This window comes from Erythrolamprus reginae, chromosome 3 (assembly GCF_031021105.1).
Source record: "Erythrolamprus reginae isolate rEryReg1 chromosome 3, rEryReg1.hap1, whole genome shotgun sequence".
NCBI classification, from domain to species: Eukaryota; Metazoa; Chordata; class Lepidosauria; order Squamata; family Dipsadidae; genus Erythrolamprus; species Erythrolamprus reginae.
Window position 1 is genome coordinate 143,908,919 of NC_091952.1, and position 14,911 is coordinate 143,923,829.

Here is a 14,911-nt window from a genome sequence, read left to right on the forward strand (position 1 = left end):
GGTGTTATCCGTGCATTTAAGGCACTGTACACGCGCAATTCTCTTGCAAGCATTGTGGAAGCAATGGAAGCTGATCAAAACTTCACATTGAAGGCCTACTGGCGTCAGTACACAATTGCATCTTGTCTGAAGAACATTCAGAGTGCCTTGACAGATATGAAGACACAGACAATGAATGCCTGCTGGAAGAAATTGTGGCCAGAAGTGGTGCATGCTCACAGGGGATTTGCTCCCGAAGAAATTCAAGATGCTGCAGTCCAGACCTCTGTGAAGCTGGCACAGGCAGTGGGTGGAGAAGGCTTCGTTGACATGACACCAGAGGAAGTCAATGGTTTGCTTGATGAGCATGGCCTACCGCTGACAGACAAAGATCTGGAGGAGCTGACCAGGTCAGCGAGTGAAGAAGAGGAGGGAGCTGAAGAAGATGAGGAAGAAGAAGATGTTGGCCTAACGCTTGAGCGGCTTGCAGAAGTGAACAGAGCTGCTGCAAATCTCCAACGCATGGTGGAACTTTGGGATCCCCACATGACTCGCTCTTTACAATTTAAGGCCTCCCTTGACAACACCATTGCACCATACAGAGCCATGTTAGCCAAGGAAAAGAAAAAGCGCCAACAACTGCCCATAACTATGTTTGTCACGAAAACCGCGAGGTCTGTCACACCATCACCTGCAGCGTCCATTGTAGACATGGTGATAGAAGAAGATCCCGATTTATCCTAGTTATGCTTACACCCCCCCCCAAAAAAATGTACAGTAAATAAATATTTTTATTATTTCTATCAGGATGACTAAGTGTGTTATTAAATGTGTACAGTACAGGTACAGGTACAGGTGGAGGTACAGTACAGTACATTAAGGGGATGGGAAATGGTAATTTGTGGGTTGAAAGTGTTGGGACTGAGTGGCATAGAGAAGAATGAATGAATGACTGACTGAGTGAATGAATGAAATTCAAACACAGGTGAGGGCTGGGGGTTTTTATTCTGTCATTGCTTAAGTGCTTTTTAAGGGAGGGAGGGAGGGAGGGATGGAAGGAGGACATGAGGGCCAAAAAAGCTGCTTAAAAACTAAATTGGAAATCACAAACTAAAACTGTCCTCACTGAGGTCCAGCAACTTGGCAAGCCCAAAAAAGCTGCTTAAAAACTAAATTGGAAATCACAAACTAAAACTGTCCTCACTGAGGTCCAGCAACTTGGCAAGCCCAAAAAAGCTGCTTAAAAACTAAATTGGAAATCACAAACTAAAACTGTCCTCACTGAGGTCCAGCAACTTGGCAAGCCCAAAAAAGCTGCTTAAAAACTAAATTGGAAATCACAAACTAAAACTGTCCTCACTGAGGTCCAGCAACTTGGCCAGACCAAAAAAGCTGCTTAAAAACTAAATTGGAAATCACAAACTAAAACTGTCCTCACTGAGGTCCAGCAACTTGGCAAGCCCAAAAAAGCTGCTTAAAAACTAAATTGGAAATCACAAACTAAACTGTCCTCACTGAGGTCCAGCAACTTGGCCAGACCAAAAAAGCTGCTTAAAAACTAAATTGGAAATCACAAACTAAAACTGTCCTCACTGAGGTCCAGCAACTTGGCAAGCCCAAAAAAGCTGCTTAAAAACTAAATTGGAAATCACAAACTAAAACTGTCCTCACTGAGGTCCAGCAACTTGGCCAGACCAAAAAAGCTGCTTAAAAACTAAATTGGAAATCACAAACTAAAACTGTCCTCACTGAGGTCCAGCAACTTGGCAAGCCCAAAAAAGCTGCTTAAAAACTAAATTGGAAATCACAAACTAAAACTGTCCTCACTGAGGTCCAGCAACTTGGCAAGGACAAACCCCCCGTTAAAAAAATAAGTTTGCAAACACAAAACTTAAAAACTAAATTGGAAATCACAAACTAAAACTGTCCTCACTGAGGTCCAGCAACTTGGCAAGCCCAAAAAAGCTGCTTAAAAACTAAATTGGAAATCACAAACTAAAACTGTCCTCACTGAGGTCCAGCAACTTGGCAAGCCCAAAAAAGCTGCTTAAAAACTAAATTGGAAATCACAAACTAAAACTGTCCTCACTGAGGTCCAGCAACTTGGCCAGACCAAAAAAGCTGCTTAAAAACTAAATTGGAAATCACAAACTAAAACTGTCCTCACTGAGGTCCAGCAACTTGGCAAGCCCAAAAAAGCTGCTTAAAAACTAAATTGGAAATCACAAACTAAAACTGTCCTCACTGAGGTCCAGCAACTTGGCAAGGACAAACCCCCCCGTTAAAAAAATAAGTTTGCAAACACAAAACTTAAAAACTAAATTGGAAATCACAAACTAAAACTGTCCTCACTGAGGTCCAGCAACTTGGCAAGCCAAAAAAGCTGCTTAAAAACTAAATTGGAAATCACAAACTAAAACTGTCCTCACTGAGGTCCAGCAACTTGGCCAGACCAAAAAAGCTGCTTAAAAACTAAATTGGAAATCACAAACTAAAACTGTCCTCACTGAGGTCCAGCAACTTGGCAAGGACAAACCCCCCGTTAAAAAAATAAGTTTGCAATCACAAAATGAAGACTTCTCACTGAGAGCCAGCAACTTGGCTAGGACAAACCCCCCCGTTAAAAAAATAAGTTTGCAAACACAAAATGAAGACTTCTCACTGAGAGCCAGCAACTTGGCTAGGACAAACCCCCCGTTAAAAAAATAAGTTTGCAATCACAAAATGAAGACTTCTCACTGAGAGCCAGCAACTTGGCTAGGACAAACACCCCCCCGTTAAAAAAATAAGTTTGCAAACACAAAATGAAGACTTCTCACTGAGAGCCAGCAACTTGGACAGGGCAAAAAAAACGGGGCGAATCGGGGGAGAGGGGCGAATCTGGCGGGCGGGGTTGTAGCGCCGAGGAGCCCGGAGGCGCTGCGGGGGGGGGGGTGGCCGGCATGGAAAGTAACCATTGCCAGCCTCCGAACTGCCGTCGCCCCACCATCTGCGCATGCGCGGCCATTTAAAAAAAAAAAAAAAGATCGCGCATGCTCAGATAGTGCTTTTAGTTCCGCGGCGCCAAGCACGTATTTTTTTAAAATTTTTTTTTTTTAAATCGCGATATAGCGTTCGCGAAAAACGAGATGGTAGCAATTGCTGAAAAATCGCGATATAGCGTTTCGCGAAGATCGAGATCGCGAAACTCGAGGGACCACTGTAATGCATGCAAGCCCAAAACTCACCCCTTTTGTGCATTACTGCCGGCATTCGGATCCTTGTTCAGGGGTGAGTGGCGGTGGGCAGGTGGATGTGACATTGCCAGTGCTGCTGCTGCTTCTCAAAGGGAAACTGCCACTGCCACCACTATCCTCTTGTCCTGGCCAGAGGGATGGAATCCACCGGGACGTGGCAGCCCCACCCTTTGGGAGGGCGGGGCTGGAGCAGAGGGGCGGCTGCAGGAGGCCCTCTGCATTGATCATGGGCTCAGTGCCAGGGCTGTCAGCGAAGGGGCTGTGAGAGGGTTTTCTCCGAGCGCTTCGGGAACGCCTGCCTTGCCCCTCTTGCAGCCCCTTTGCTGGGAGTGCTTTCGTCCAGGGCTGTCAGCGAAGGGGCTGCAGGAGAGGCGGGGCAGGCATTCCCGAAGCGCTTGGAGAAAGCGTTCTCATAGCCACTTCGCTGGGAGCGCTTTTGCCGAGCACTTAGGGAACGCCTGCCATGCCCCTCTCGCAGCCCCTTTGCTACCAGCCCTGGACGAAAGCGCTCCCAGTGAAGGGGCTGCGAGAAGGGTGGGGCAGGCATTTCCGAAGCGCTCGGTGAAAGCACTCTTGCCGCCGCTTCGCTGGGAGTGCTTTTGCTGAGTGCTTCGGGAACGCCTGCCCTGCCCCTCTCCCAGCCCCTTCGCTGGGAGCGCTGTCAGCGAAGGGGCTGTGAGAGGGCCGCTTGAAGCTGCCCACCAGGATCCTCACTAGTGGCCGGAGGAGGAGGAGAAGTCGGAGAGAGGGGTGGATCGGGTGGGCGGGGGCAGTGGCGGGAGGCCAGGGACACTTGGGTGCGTCTCCCCTTTTTGCTGTCAGAGGTCTTCAAGAACTTCTTTGGCTTTGAACAGTTGCAGTCATGCCTCTCACACCTCAGTCCATTTCTTCTGTAGCTGGCAAGTATTTCCTGAAGGCCTCTGCAGCCGATAACAGAGCTCCAGAAAGAGCCGGAGCTCTGTTATCAGCTACAGAAGCCTTCAGGAAACTCTTGCAGCTACAGAAGAAAGGAGCTGAGGTGGGTGAGGCCTGTTGCAGCTCTCCAAAGGTAAGTAGTAGGGCACTTCTCTTTTGTTTCCAAACTTCCATCTTGCCTGTTGGGCCATTTTTTGGAAACCCTAGGCTTCAGGAGGTTTTCCTTAACCCTGAGAAGAACAAAAAACAGTCAGGAGACTTCAGTGAGGCCTATGCGCATGTGCAGGGGTGCAGCGCAGAGGGGCAGCATGGGGTTTTGAATATATGCGCAATGGGGGAGGACATTGCATGTGTGGGCGCCCATACTGTCATGCATGTGTGCTCCCTTTTGGCACCCAAGCCAAAAAAGGTTTGCCACCATTTGCCCTAGTGCCAAAAACGCAGTGATATCCTTTATTATCCGTTTAAAATAGCTGGTTCTTCCACAGTGAACTTACATGGTTGTTCTACTCCCCAGGCAAGGACTCATCCAATTACTACTCCTACTTCAAGAAGAAGTCTGAGAGCAAAAGGGTTGATTTCCATGCCCTCCCCTTTCCCAGGGTTTGTGTGTTGTTCTTCTGGTTTAGAAAACATTCCAAGCCTGTAGCTGTGGAGCAAATTTAATAGAAATCAACATCTCTACTACTTTAAGAGGTTCTGCCAGAAGTCCAATTGTGTTTTGTAAATCTACAAAGAAAATATTTGTGCACATTAATGTCTGTTTTGTGTGTATTCCTAGCCATTTCTCTTTTGCTACTGGATTTTTTGTGATTTATTGATTCATTTTTTTCTGTCTCTCTGCTTTTCACAATTATAGAACTTGAAGCGTGTAATGGCAGATGAGGTAAGAGCAATTGTATTATATATTTTTGGCATTAACTGTTTTTGTAAGTTATCTATAAATCCTGATCTAAATTTTGTGCATTCTCTTCCCTGGGTTTTTATGCTTTCTGATTGCTATTTTTCTCTCTCTTTTTTCTTGATAAAGTATATTAATAAGGTGATCAGATTATAACTTCGGTAAAGCGGGACACCATTGGGGGAGGGGGGAAAGGACGATGGATGACTGAAAAATCTCAGCAGACTTTTACCTCAACATTTGTTTTTGTGTATTGCTTCCCAGTCCGGCACTTCTATGAATTTATTATCTTGCCCATTTATAAAAAGCATAAAAACAGTAAGACAAGGGAAGAGAGCAAAGTAGTTTGCCTGTTCTGCTTTCAGGCTGCTTCTTACACTGGAAGCAGCACTCTTTTCCCTCCAACACCGGAGAGGTGCACGCTCGGTCTCTTCTCCAACTGTCTCTCTCTCTCTCGCCGTTGGGCATGCGCAAAGCAACCTGTACTCTGGACTTTATTTGCTCTGTACTGCCCAGAGTGAATAAAGCATTTTCTTTCTCTGCGTGCTGGGAGGAGGAAACTTCTTCCAGCGCCCAGAGAAAGAAAACGCTTTATTCACTCTGAGCCATTAAGAGCGAATAAAGTGTTTCTTTTCTCTGTACGGTGGGAGAAGCTTCCTTGTCCCAGCGCCCAGAGAAAGTAAATGTATTATTAACTCTGGGCAGTTCAGAGAAAGGAAAAAAAGGTTTTTTTAAAAACCCTGCAGGGTGCAGGACAAATTATTAAAAATTGGGACTGTCCTGCCAAAAGCAGGACGTCTGGTCACCTTAATATTAACCATTTTAAAGGAATGTCTATACATATTTAATGGTATCATTTAATGCTATCTTTTGTGGAAGCTAAGTCATTTTGACTCTGGCTTCCAATTTGTTCAATAAATAAATCTATAATTTGCACCAACAGATTGAAAGGATAACTTCCTTGGTAATATTTTTAGAGCGGGCCTGGAAGATAATACAGTAATACCTAGTCCTACAAACTTAATTGGTTCTGGGACGAGGTTCGTAAGATGAAAAGTTCATAAGACGAAACAATGTTTCCCATAGGAATCCATGGAAAAGCGAATAATGCGTGCAATCCCATTAGGAAAATCCAAAACATTAAGGCTTAAAAAAAAAAAGCGGTAGGCGGATCAAGTGGAGACGAATGGAGCAGAGACTGAGGCGAGCAAAGGAAGCAGCGGGCGAGACCATTTCACTGCCAAAATGTGTCTGTAGGAGCCCTGGTCATCCATCACCTGCCGCCCCCTCCTGACAGAAGCCCGCGAGGGGCCAAAGCCAGGTGTGGGGAAGGGTGGAATTTTGGCTTCTGGATGGACAGGAGAGCCTGGAGCCGCCACCTTCCCACCCGCCCACCCCCCTCGCCAAAGGCGCCCATCCCGCCCACTACAATGACACCGCAGCTCATCTCTCGTTCGCTCACTTGCTCTCCTGCTTACTTGCTCTCCTGTCGGCTGCAAAGACAGGCGTCACGGTCAGGACTTCTTCCCCACAGTGGGAAGTCCTTGTAGCAGGCAGGAGAGCACTACAAAAGGAGCGAGAGTACTTTTTGTAGCGCTCTCCTGCCCACTCCTTTTTAATGGAAGGCGGGACGGAAAAACTACGTTTCCCGAGAAGCCCCGGGGAAGACCGAGGAAAGGCGGAGGAGAAAAACAGCACTGGGGCAGGTTGTTGCTATTGCAATTTGGAAACAACCGAAAAGTCTACAGCAGGTTGAAAAGAGTGGCAGAAAGCAGCCGAAGGAGCCGACCTTACCCGTAGCTTTACTAAAGGAAGGAGACGGGATTTTCGTTACTTTGGGGAGGCAAGATTCTGGAGCCGCGGCTGCTTCAAGGGAAAAGGCTGGGCTTTGCATTTTTACAGAGAGAAAGAAGGCGGGAGGGTAGTATTTCTCGTTCTCCCCTCAGTGTCAGTCTTGGGAGCAAGAGGAGCGGGCATTTTGTACCCCTCTCATCTACAGGAGTTGGGGCGTGTCCGACTGTCTTTTCTATCTTAGGATGTAGCCCTTGCCCCTTGGCGTTGCGAGAGGGCTGCAAGAGCCCAAAGGACTTGCAAGAGGCCAAGTGGTCTTTCTCAAACCCCCTCCTGACAAAAGGAGACGAGGTGGTGTCTGGAAGCAAGGAGGTTTGGGGGGGAGGGTCAGTAGTAGGAGCGTTGCCCAGCTGAGTTACTTTACTTCAGTGGGTTAGTCTCCCTGGAGCAAGCCCACACCTTAAGCAGGCAGGCCATGAATGGCTTTGGCCCCGAAGAGGTGACCCGTGGCGGGGGGGGGGGGGGAGCTGCCGCCGTCCCGGCCATAGTAGCTAATGCCACTACTGTGATGGAAGTCTTGCTGGCAATGCAACCCTTCCACAGCCGATGGCCAGGCTGGGAGTCGGCCGCCGCTGGGCAGTTATGCTGCTTACGGGAGGAGGATGAGAGATGTAACCAAGCTGTGGGCAACACGAGCTTCAGCAAATGAATCCAGAAGAGCATCTCCCAGAAGAAGGTGAAGATTGAGCTGGACAAAAGTGTAAGTGTCTGAAATCTGCGGGGAGCTGCAGGATTTGGGATTAGCCCTCAAACCTGCCACCACCAGCCCCACATAGCCTCAGCGGTGGTGGCTATGGTAAAAAGACAAAAGCTAATCAATTATGGGGAATGAATGGGGCGCCTCCAGCTCGATCTTCACCTTCTGCGAGATGGATCGAGCTGGAGGGGCCCCATTCATTCCCCGTGATCGGTTCGTTTTTGTCTTCTTTTACCGTAATCACCACTGCTGAGGTTATCTCAGGCTGGCGGTGGCGGTTTTGAGGGCTAATCCCAAATCCAGGAGCTCCCTGCAGATTTCAGACACTTACATTTTTCTCCCGCTGAATCTTCACCAGCTCGGTTACATCTCTCGCCCTCCAACTGCGCTTGGCAGTTATGCTGCTTATGGGATGGCCAAAAAGTGTAAGTGTCTGAAATCTGCGGGGAGCTCCTGAATTTGGAATTAGACCTCAAAGCTGCCACTGCCAGCCCCAGAAAACCTCAGCGGTGGTGGCTACCGTAAAAGAAGACAAAAGCGAACCGATCACGGGGAATGAATGGGCCGCCCCCAGCTCAATCTTCACCTTCTTCTGCGAGATGGATCGAGCTGGAGGCGCCTCACTGGCCTGGGTTGAACAAGCAGAGACTCCATTACCTTGAGCATGGCTGTTTTCCTTGCAAGGGGATGCTGGAAACTGGAGATTATCGGGATAAAGAGGTTAATTCAGTCTGGTAAAGTTTTCCTTTGCGCTTCAGACGAGGCGGCGAAGGTGGGCTCAGGTTAGAAGGGGAACTGTCAAAAAAAATCCTGCTCACTTTAGATTCGAAATAAGGAAATTAGCGTTTCATTTTTTCTAAAGGAGGGATTCCGGAGATGCGGGTCAGAGTTGGAAGCTTGTAGAAGAGGAATCTAGCATTACCAAGGCGCCAAAAATAAATCAAATCAAATTGTTGCCCTGAATCGTGGTGTTAATTCAAAAACAACTCCAAATTGCTCTCCAACTTTCCGACCTCCTTTTCCTTCAGAGAAAAAAAGGGGGGAAGAGGTCTCATAATCAACCACAACTGTAAAGAACCTCTGCAAATTGATGTTTTTATTTTGTTTTAACAGTGAACGCCGTATAGCTCATAAAATGCACACTGAGATTAATTTCAGTTGCATCTGCAGAGAGCGTGTATCAGTTGTGGGATTTAAAACTCCACGTCCGGCTAGGAAGGGAGCAGCTCATTGTGTGAAGGGAAAAGGAGAAGGTGAAAGGGAGAGGGCGTGGAGAGAGAATCAGGTCACCCGGGCAACTGGCTTTGCATTGCAGAGCTTCGGGTGGAGAAAGAGTGGGGGGGACGGAAACACACAGCCACTTTGTCAGTTACAAAGACTGATTTGATTGTCATTCCAGGGAACTCCCTCCCCAGCCCCCCTTCCCCTCTTCCCAGAACAGTCCAGAGTGGTATTGAAGGGCCTAGATGGGTAGGTAAGTAAGTGGATGGTTGATCAAAGCAAGAAAATAAGCCTGTCCTCCGAAGTTGCCTTTCCATGGCAGGAGCAGCAGTGGTGGCAGTACTCGAGAGACTGAACGAGCCTGCCCTCCAGAACTTGCCAGACTTCCTCTTCGGCTACCTTTCCATGGCGGGAGTGGCAGGACCTGGGATACGGGCTCGTTCAGTCTCCCGAGCGCTGCCACCACTGCTGCTGCCATGGAAAGGCAGCTTCGGGGGACAGGCTTATTTTCTTTTTTGGTGCCTTTCCATGGCAGGAGCAGTGGTGCTGCCATGGAAAGGTAGCTGCGGGGGACAGGCTTATTTTCCCCTTTGCTGCCTTTCCATGGCAGGAGCGGCTCTGGCGCTTGGGAGCCTGAATCCTCCAGGACCTGCCAGACTCCCTTTCAGCTGCGTTTCCACAGCAGGAGGGTCAGGTCCTGGGGGATGGGTTCATTCAGGCTCCAGATCGCTGTTGCTGCTGCCGCCATGAAAAGGCAGGCTCCTACCTCAGCCCCCAGATTATTATTATTATTTCCTCTGCCGCTGCTGCCATAAAGTGTTTTGTAGCGTTTGACATGATTACTTTGCTGCTGGTGCGGGGTGGAGCTGCGGGGATGGGTGTGGTGCTGGGCGTTGGCTGAGGAGCTATTCGGGCAACGCCAGGACTGCTTGGCTGAGAGGGGGGCGTTTCTGGGCAGAGCGGAGACAGAGTTGGAAGGGTTACTGGTGGCTCCGGCTAAGGATTGCCTCCTTTCCTCTCCCTCCTCCCTCCCCGGCCCTAAGGGGGCTTCGTGGAAGAGGCCAGCTGCACCTTGTCACCTGCCTATCATGCTTGGATGGGCTCAGAAAAACCCTCTTCCCTCCCTCGCAAGCCCGCTGCCCGGCTGGGTCTTCAGATTGCAGCAGGCAGCACGTTTCGTTGATCGATCTGCCGCTGCGGTGGCCAACACCAGGACCACCCGCCTGCCCAGAAACGCCCCCCTCTTAGTCAAGCGGTCCTGGCACTGGCCGAAAAGCTCCTCAGCCAACGTCCAGCACCTCGCCTATCCCTGCGGTTCCACCCCGCACCAGCAGCAAAGTAATCATGTCAAACGCTACAAAAGCCCGTCGGTCATTTGACAGGCACATATCGCGCACAAACTGCTCCATTACAGATAGGTCTCCCTTTTTTCCTGAATCCTGTTCCCCCCCCCCCGCGGGGGCCAGAATGAAAGGAGTTTTGCAGGGACCTTTTTATAACACTTCGTCCAGATTTCTGGTGGGTTTTTTGGGGTGTGTGTCAGGTGGAGTCAAACCAGAGATGATAAAAATAAGACACCATGCTGGAGCCGAGATGAGCCCTGGTTCACTCCAGATCGACCAGGGCTTTGCTTTTCGGGTGACTGCCCTCCCCCCTGCTCAGATGCCTGCCGATCAGAATTGCGGCTAAGGACAGAGAACAGGGGGCGCCTTTGCCGGCTCCCGCGAGCTCCGTCCTTTATACCTGAGAAGGGAGACTGGTCAGGGATGCTTGGGAGGGGGACGCTTGAGACCATTGGTACTGCAAGGCTGAAGGCTGTTTTCATTGTGAGAGGACGGTCCTGTGGAAGGGTCGCTGTTTCTTCCCTGCCAGCGCTTGGATCAACTGGTCCGGAAGAAACAGCAACCCTTCCACGGGACCGTCCTCTCGCAATGAAAACAGCCTTCAGCCTTGCAGCACCGACAGCCAGGATTCCCCGGACTGCCAGTGCAAGCAAAAGGAGGTGGGAAATCCCGGCGTGGGCGGCAAGCAAATGGGAAATCCTTATGAACCCGAGCCCAGATGTGTGGGCTCTCTTACTGCACGTGCACTTTCTTACTGCTGCAGGGATTCCCCTGCCTTGTGACTGCTACTGCTGGGATTTCCCACTTGCTTGCCACCCCCGCCGGGATTCCCCGCCTCCTTTTGCTTGCACCTGCAGTCCCGAGGCGGGGAATGCCGGAGCTGCCCCATTTCCCTGCCACTTTCCCCTCTAGCCCTCTGCTTCCTCTTCTCCCCGCAGCCGCCCCATCCCGCTGCTAAAATCCCCCCTAACCTACTGCTTCCTTTGTCCCATCTCGCTGCTAAAATCACCCCTCCAAAAGCTTCCTATGCCACCCCAAATCGCTCCCAAAATCACCCCTCCAAAAGCTTCTTACACTGCTCCAAATTGCTCTCAAATTCACCCCTCCAAAAACATCTTACACTGCCCCAAATCGCCTCCAAAATCGCTCCCCCTAAAGCTTCTTACACCGCTCCAAATTGCTCCCAAAATCACCCCTCCAGATGCTCCCTACACCATCCCAAATTGCCTCCAAAAGCGCTGCCCCAAAAGCTTCCTATGACACTCCAAACCGCTTCCAAAGTCTTCCAAAATCACCTCTCCTTTCAAAATGCCTCGTTTCTCCTTGCTGCCTTTCTTCACTCCATTTGCCTTTGTTAGGACCTCTATTTGGGTGGCATAGTAAGTGTTTGCCTGGTTTCTCCTTGCTGCCTTTTTTCACTCATTTTTTTCACTTCATTAGGACCTCGATTTGGATGGCATAGTAAGTGTTTGCCTGGTTTCTCCGTACTGAAGGAGCGGGTCCAGCAGTCACATGGGTTGCTCATGTCCAATCCGGTGGAACTGAGCCTAGTATTAAAAAAGCTTGCCGGATCCGCCCCTTCCCCAGAATTCGCTCAGTTCGCATATCCTGCGGTTGTATTGTGATAGCTCGTTCAACATTCTAACACCTTCCCTTCGATCTTTCCTTCAAAAAGTAGTAAGATTTATTGTCTTTATTTATTTACTTGCACTAATTGCGCCAGCCGTTTAAAAGAAAAAAAGAAAAGAAGCGGCTCGGCTTTTTTCCTTGGGAGAAGTTGCGGTTTCGTTTCCCCCCGGCGGTTTTGCCGGTTACGATTCCTGCGGCCGCTTGTGGATTCTTCTAATCCCTTGGCCTGGAGGTCCTGGTGCAAGTATTTATCCATTGAATTATTGATTATTTATTGTATACAAATATTTAAGGGCTTATAAAATACCTCCTGCGGAGTGAGACGCCTTCTAGTCTCCTGGACTTAGTCGATCGCTTTTCCCTTAAGAAATTCTACGGAGCGATTTTTTCGGCGCGAAGGCCTTCGCGCCCTTTTTTAAAATCTAGGCCTCTCGTGTTGGCCTTCTGCCAGCCGCGTAGGCCTCAGTCCACCGCGTGGATCCGGGAGCGGGCCTTGGGGGTCCCAGGCTAAATTCTCCACCGGCTAAGCCTCCAACCAGAGTGCCTTGGTTTACTTAATTACAAAGTTTAGGGAGGCTGGCCCCGCTGGATTTGGGGGCACGAACTCTGGGTTTGCCCAGATTGTCCTCACGTTTCAGCAGCTTCGAGGCCTCGAAGCAGGATCCATTCCTCTTGGGAAGTCCTTGAAATCTTCTCCTTATAATTCAGTTATTGGCTCAGCCTTGTCTTCTGTTAATTGTCAGACTATGGCTACTTTTCCCAAGAGAGGCACAACTAAAGGTCCCAGAGAGGCCAGGCCTACAGGCGATGAGATTACTAGTATCCCCCAGGCCTCTTCCTCCTCTTCTCCAGGGGCCCGCCCCTCGACCAAGGTCACCAGGGCCGAGAAGAGAAGGGACCTAGCCCTACAAAAAATTCATGACAAATCAGCAAAACGTTTGAAAGTGCAGGCCCAAGTAATCAGTAGTCAAGACCCACCAGAGGCCTCTAGTCTGCCTCCTTCTGGGGTCCCTGTGTTATCTCTGGATGAGCCAAACCTAGACAGACCCCAACCTAACCTATGGGGCATAGGTCCAGAGGAACCAGATATTATTGAAGATTCCCCCCAGCCAGGATCCTCCCAGGCCTTTAGGGATTCTTCTGCCATTTCTGCTGATATTTCCAGTTTACCTCCTGAGTTCCAATCTATTTTTGCTGTGTTGTCCAAAGCCATTGATGCCAAACTCTCTACCATCAATGAGCTTCCTTTACCTCTTCCTCCTTCTCGTTCCTCCCGCCCCTTGGGTTCTTCCCCAGCGGTCAGAGCTCCTATTCAGGATGATTCAGAATCCTCCCAGGATGAATATGAGGATGTAGAGGAGGATGAAGACCCTTTTCAGGGCTTATCAGAGGATGAGGAATCCCAAATAAAGGTCCCTCCTCCAATTACTATTTTTCCTTCTCAACTATTCAAATCTCTCCTCCTCAAAGCTAGAATTTCTACGGGATTAGCGGCCCAGGAGAAACAAGCCTCCACTTCCACTGATCCCCCGGAGGAGAATCTACCTTACTTCACAGAGGAACAGGAGGATAACGAGGTAATTCCTATGCCTAAATTGTTTAAAGATGCCTTACTCAAACAGTGGGATTTTCCAGCCTCTGGCCTTAATCCCTCCACCAAGGACAGAAAGTTGTATAAACTCTCCTCTTCCTATGAAGAGCTTCTATCCTTTCCCAAACCAGATGAACCTGTCAAGATTCTTCACTCGGCAGCGGCTGTGCCAGGCGAGGCGGAGGAAGTCCTCCGCCCAGAGGACAAGCGCATCGAGCAAATGCTCAAAAGAGGATTCACCGCTGATTCCTGGGCCATTAAAAGTTCTGCAGCGGCCTCCTTCTTCTCCAGAGCCATGCTGCTGTGGCTTCGCCAACTTCAACAGCACATTCCTCCCGATGACTTGAGAGGTCAACAAGACTTCAACAAGGTCTTTGCAGCTGCCCAGTACGTGGCTGATGCCACCTTGCAATCTACTAGATTTTCTGCTAAGTCTATTGCAGCGTCTACAACGGCAAGAAGACTCCTATGGATTCGCCCTTGGCAAGCGGGAGTTCGCCAAAAGTGGCAGTTATCCCAGGGCCCCTTAAAGCGCGACCTTCTCTTCGGTGATCTTCTGGATCCACTCCTCACGGAGACCACGGACAAGAAGAAGGTTTTGGGTCCAACCACGAAAAAGGTTACCAAAACGCAGTCCTTTCGTCGCCCAGGGCGCCAGCAAGATCAAGCGGCTTCCTATCAGAGGTCTCCAGGTCAGTATTCCCCCCGCTTTCGTTCCCAAGGCAGGAACTCCAGGGGTAGAGGGTTTCGTTTCCAAAGGGGAGCTTCCTCTAACAGGGCTTCAAAAAAACCTAGATGGTAATCTTACCTCCATTCCCATAGGGGGTCGCCTAGCTCATTTCGCCTCTAATTGGCGTCTCACCTCCAAGGACCCTTGGGTCATTGACACTGTTCAAACAGGCCTTCTTTTAGAATTTATTTCTCCTCCCCCAAAACGTTTTATTTCCTGCCCTTCTCCCAGGTCATCCTCAGATTGTAACCGTATGGAGGAGGCCATTTCTCATCTATTGTCCATCAGAGCCATTCAACCGGTCCCTTCCGGTCAGAAGGGCCTAGGTTTTTACTCCATCCTATTTATGGTTCCAAAGTCCTCCGGAGGTTGGAGAGCCATTTTGGATTTAAAGAAACTAAACCTATTCATCAAATATAGGAAGTTTAAGATGCACTCCTTGTCTTCTATTTTGGCCGCCATTCACTCGGGAGATTTCATGGTCTCCTTAGACCTCACTGAGGCCTACCTTCACATTCCTATAGCCAAGTGCCACAGAAAATTTTTACGTTTTTCCTTTCAAGGCAGGCATTTCCAGTATAGGGCGATGCCATTTGGCCTCTCCTCGGCCCCTCGGGTCTTTACAAAGCTCTTGGGGTCCCTGGCGGCCTATATCCGGGCGTCTCCCATCCACATTTTATGTTATCTTGATGATATTTTAATTCATGGGAACTCCCTAGAGAGAGTGAAAACAGACCTTTCTGTCACCATGTCAGTCCTCCAGGACCATGGATTTTCCATCAACTTTGATAAAAGTCACCTCCAACCTTCCACTTCCA

At 49.4% G+C, this 14,911-nt stretch overlaps 1 protein-coding gene across 2 annotated transcripts in view; it reads left to right on the forward strand.

Annotated features, from left to right (window-relative positions):
- The window catches only part of DIAPH1 (diaphanous related formin 1), a 241,251-nt gene that overhangs the window by 6,632 nt on the left and 219,708 nt on the right, over positions 1–14,911 (forward strand). For both annotated transcript variants that reach the window (XM_070746897.1, XM_070746898.1), the window contains exon 2: positions 4,990–5,016. In XM_070746897.1, coding sequence (XP_070602998.1) covers positions 4,990–5,016 — 27 coding nt within the window. The remainder of the gene's footprint in view (positions 1–4,989; positions 5,017–14,911) is intronic.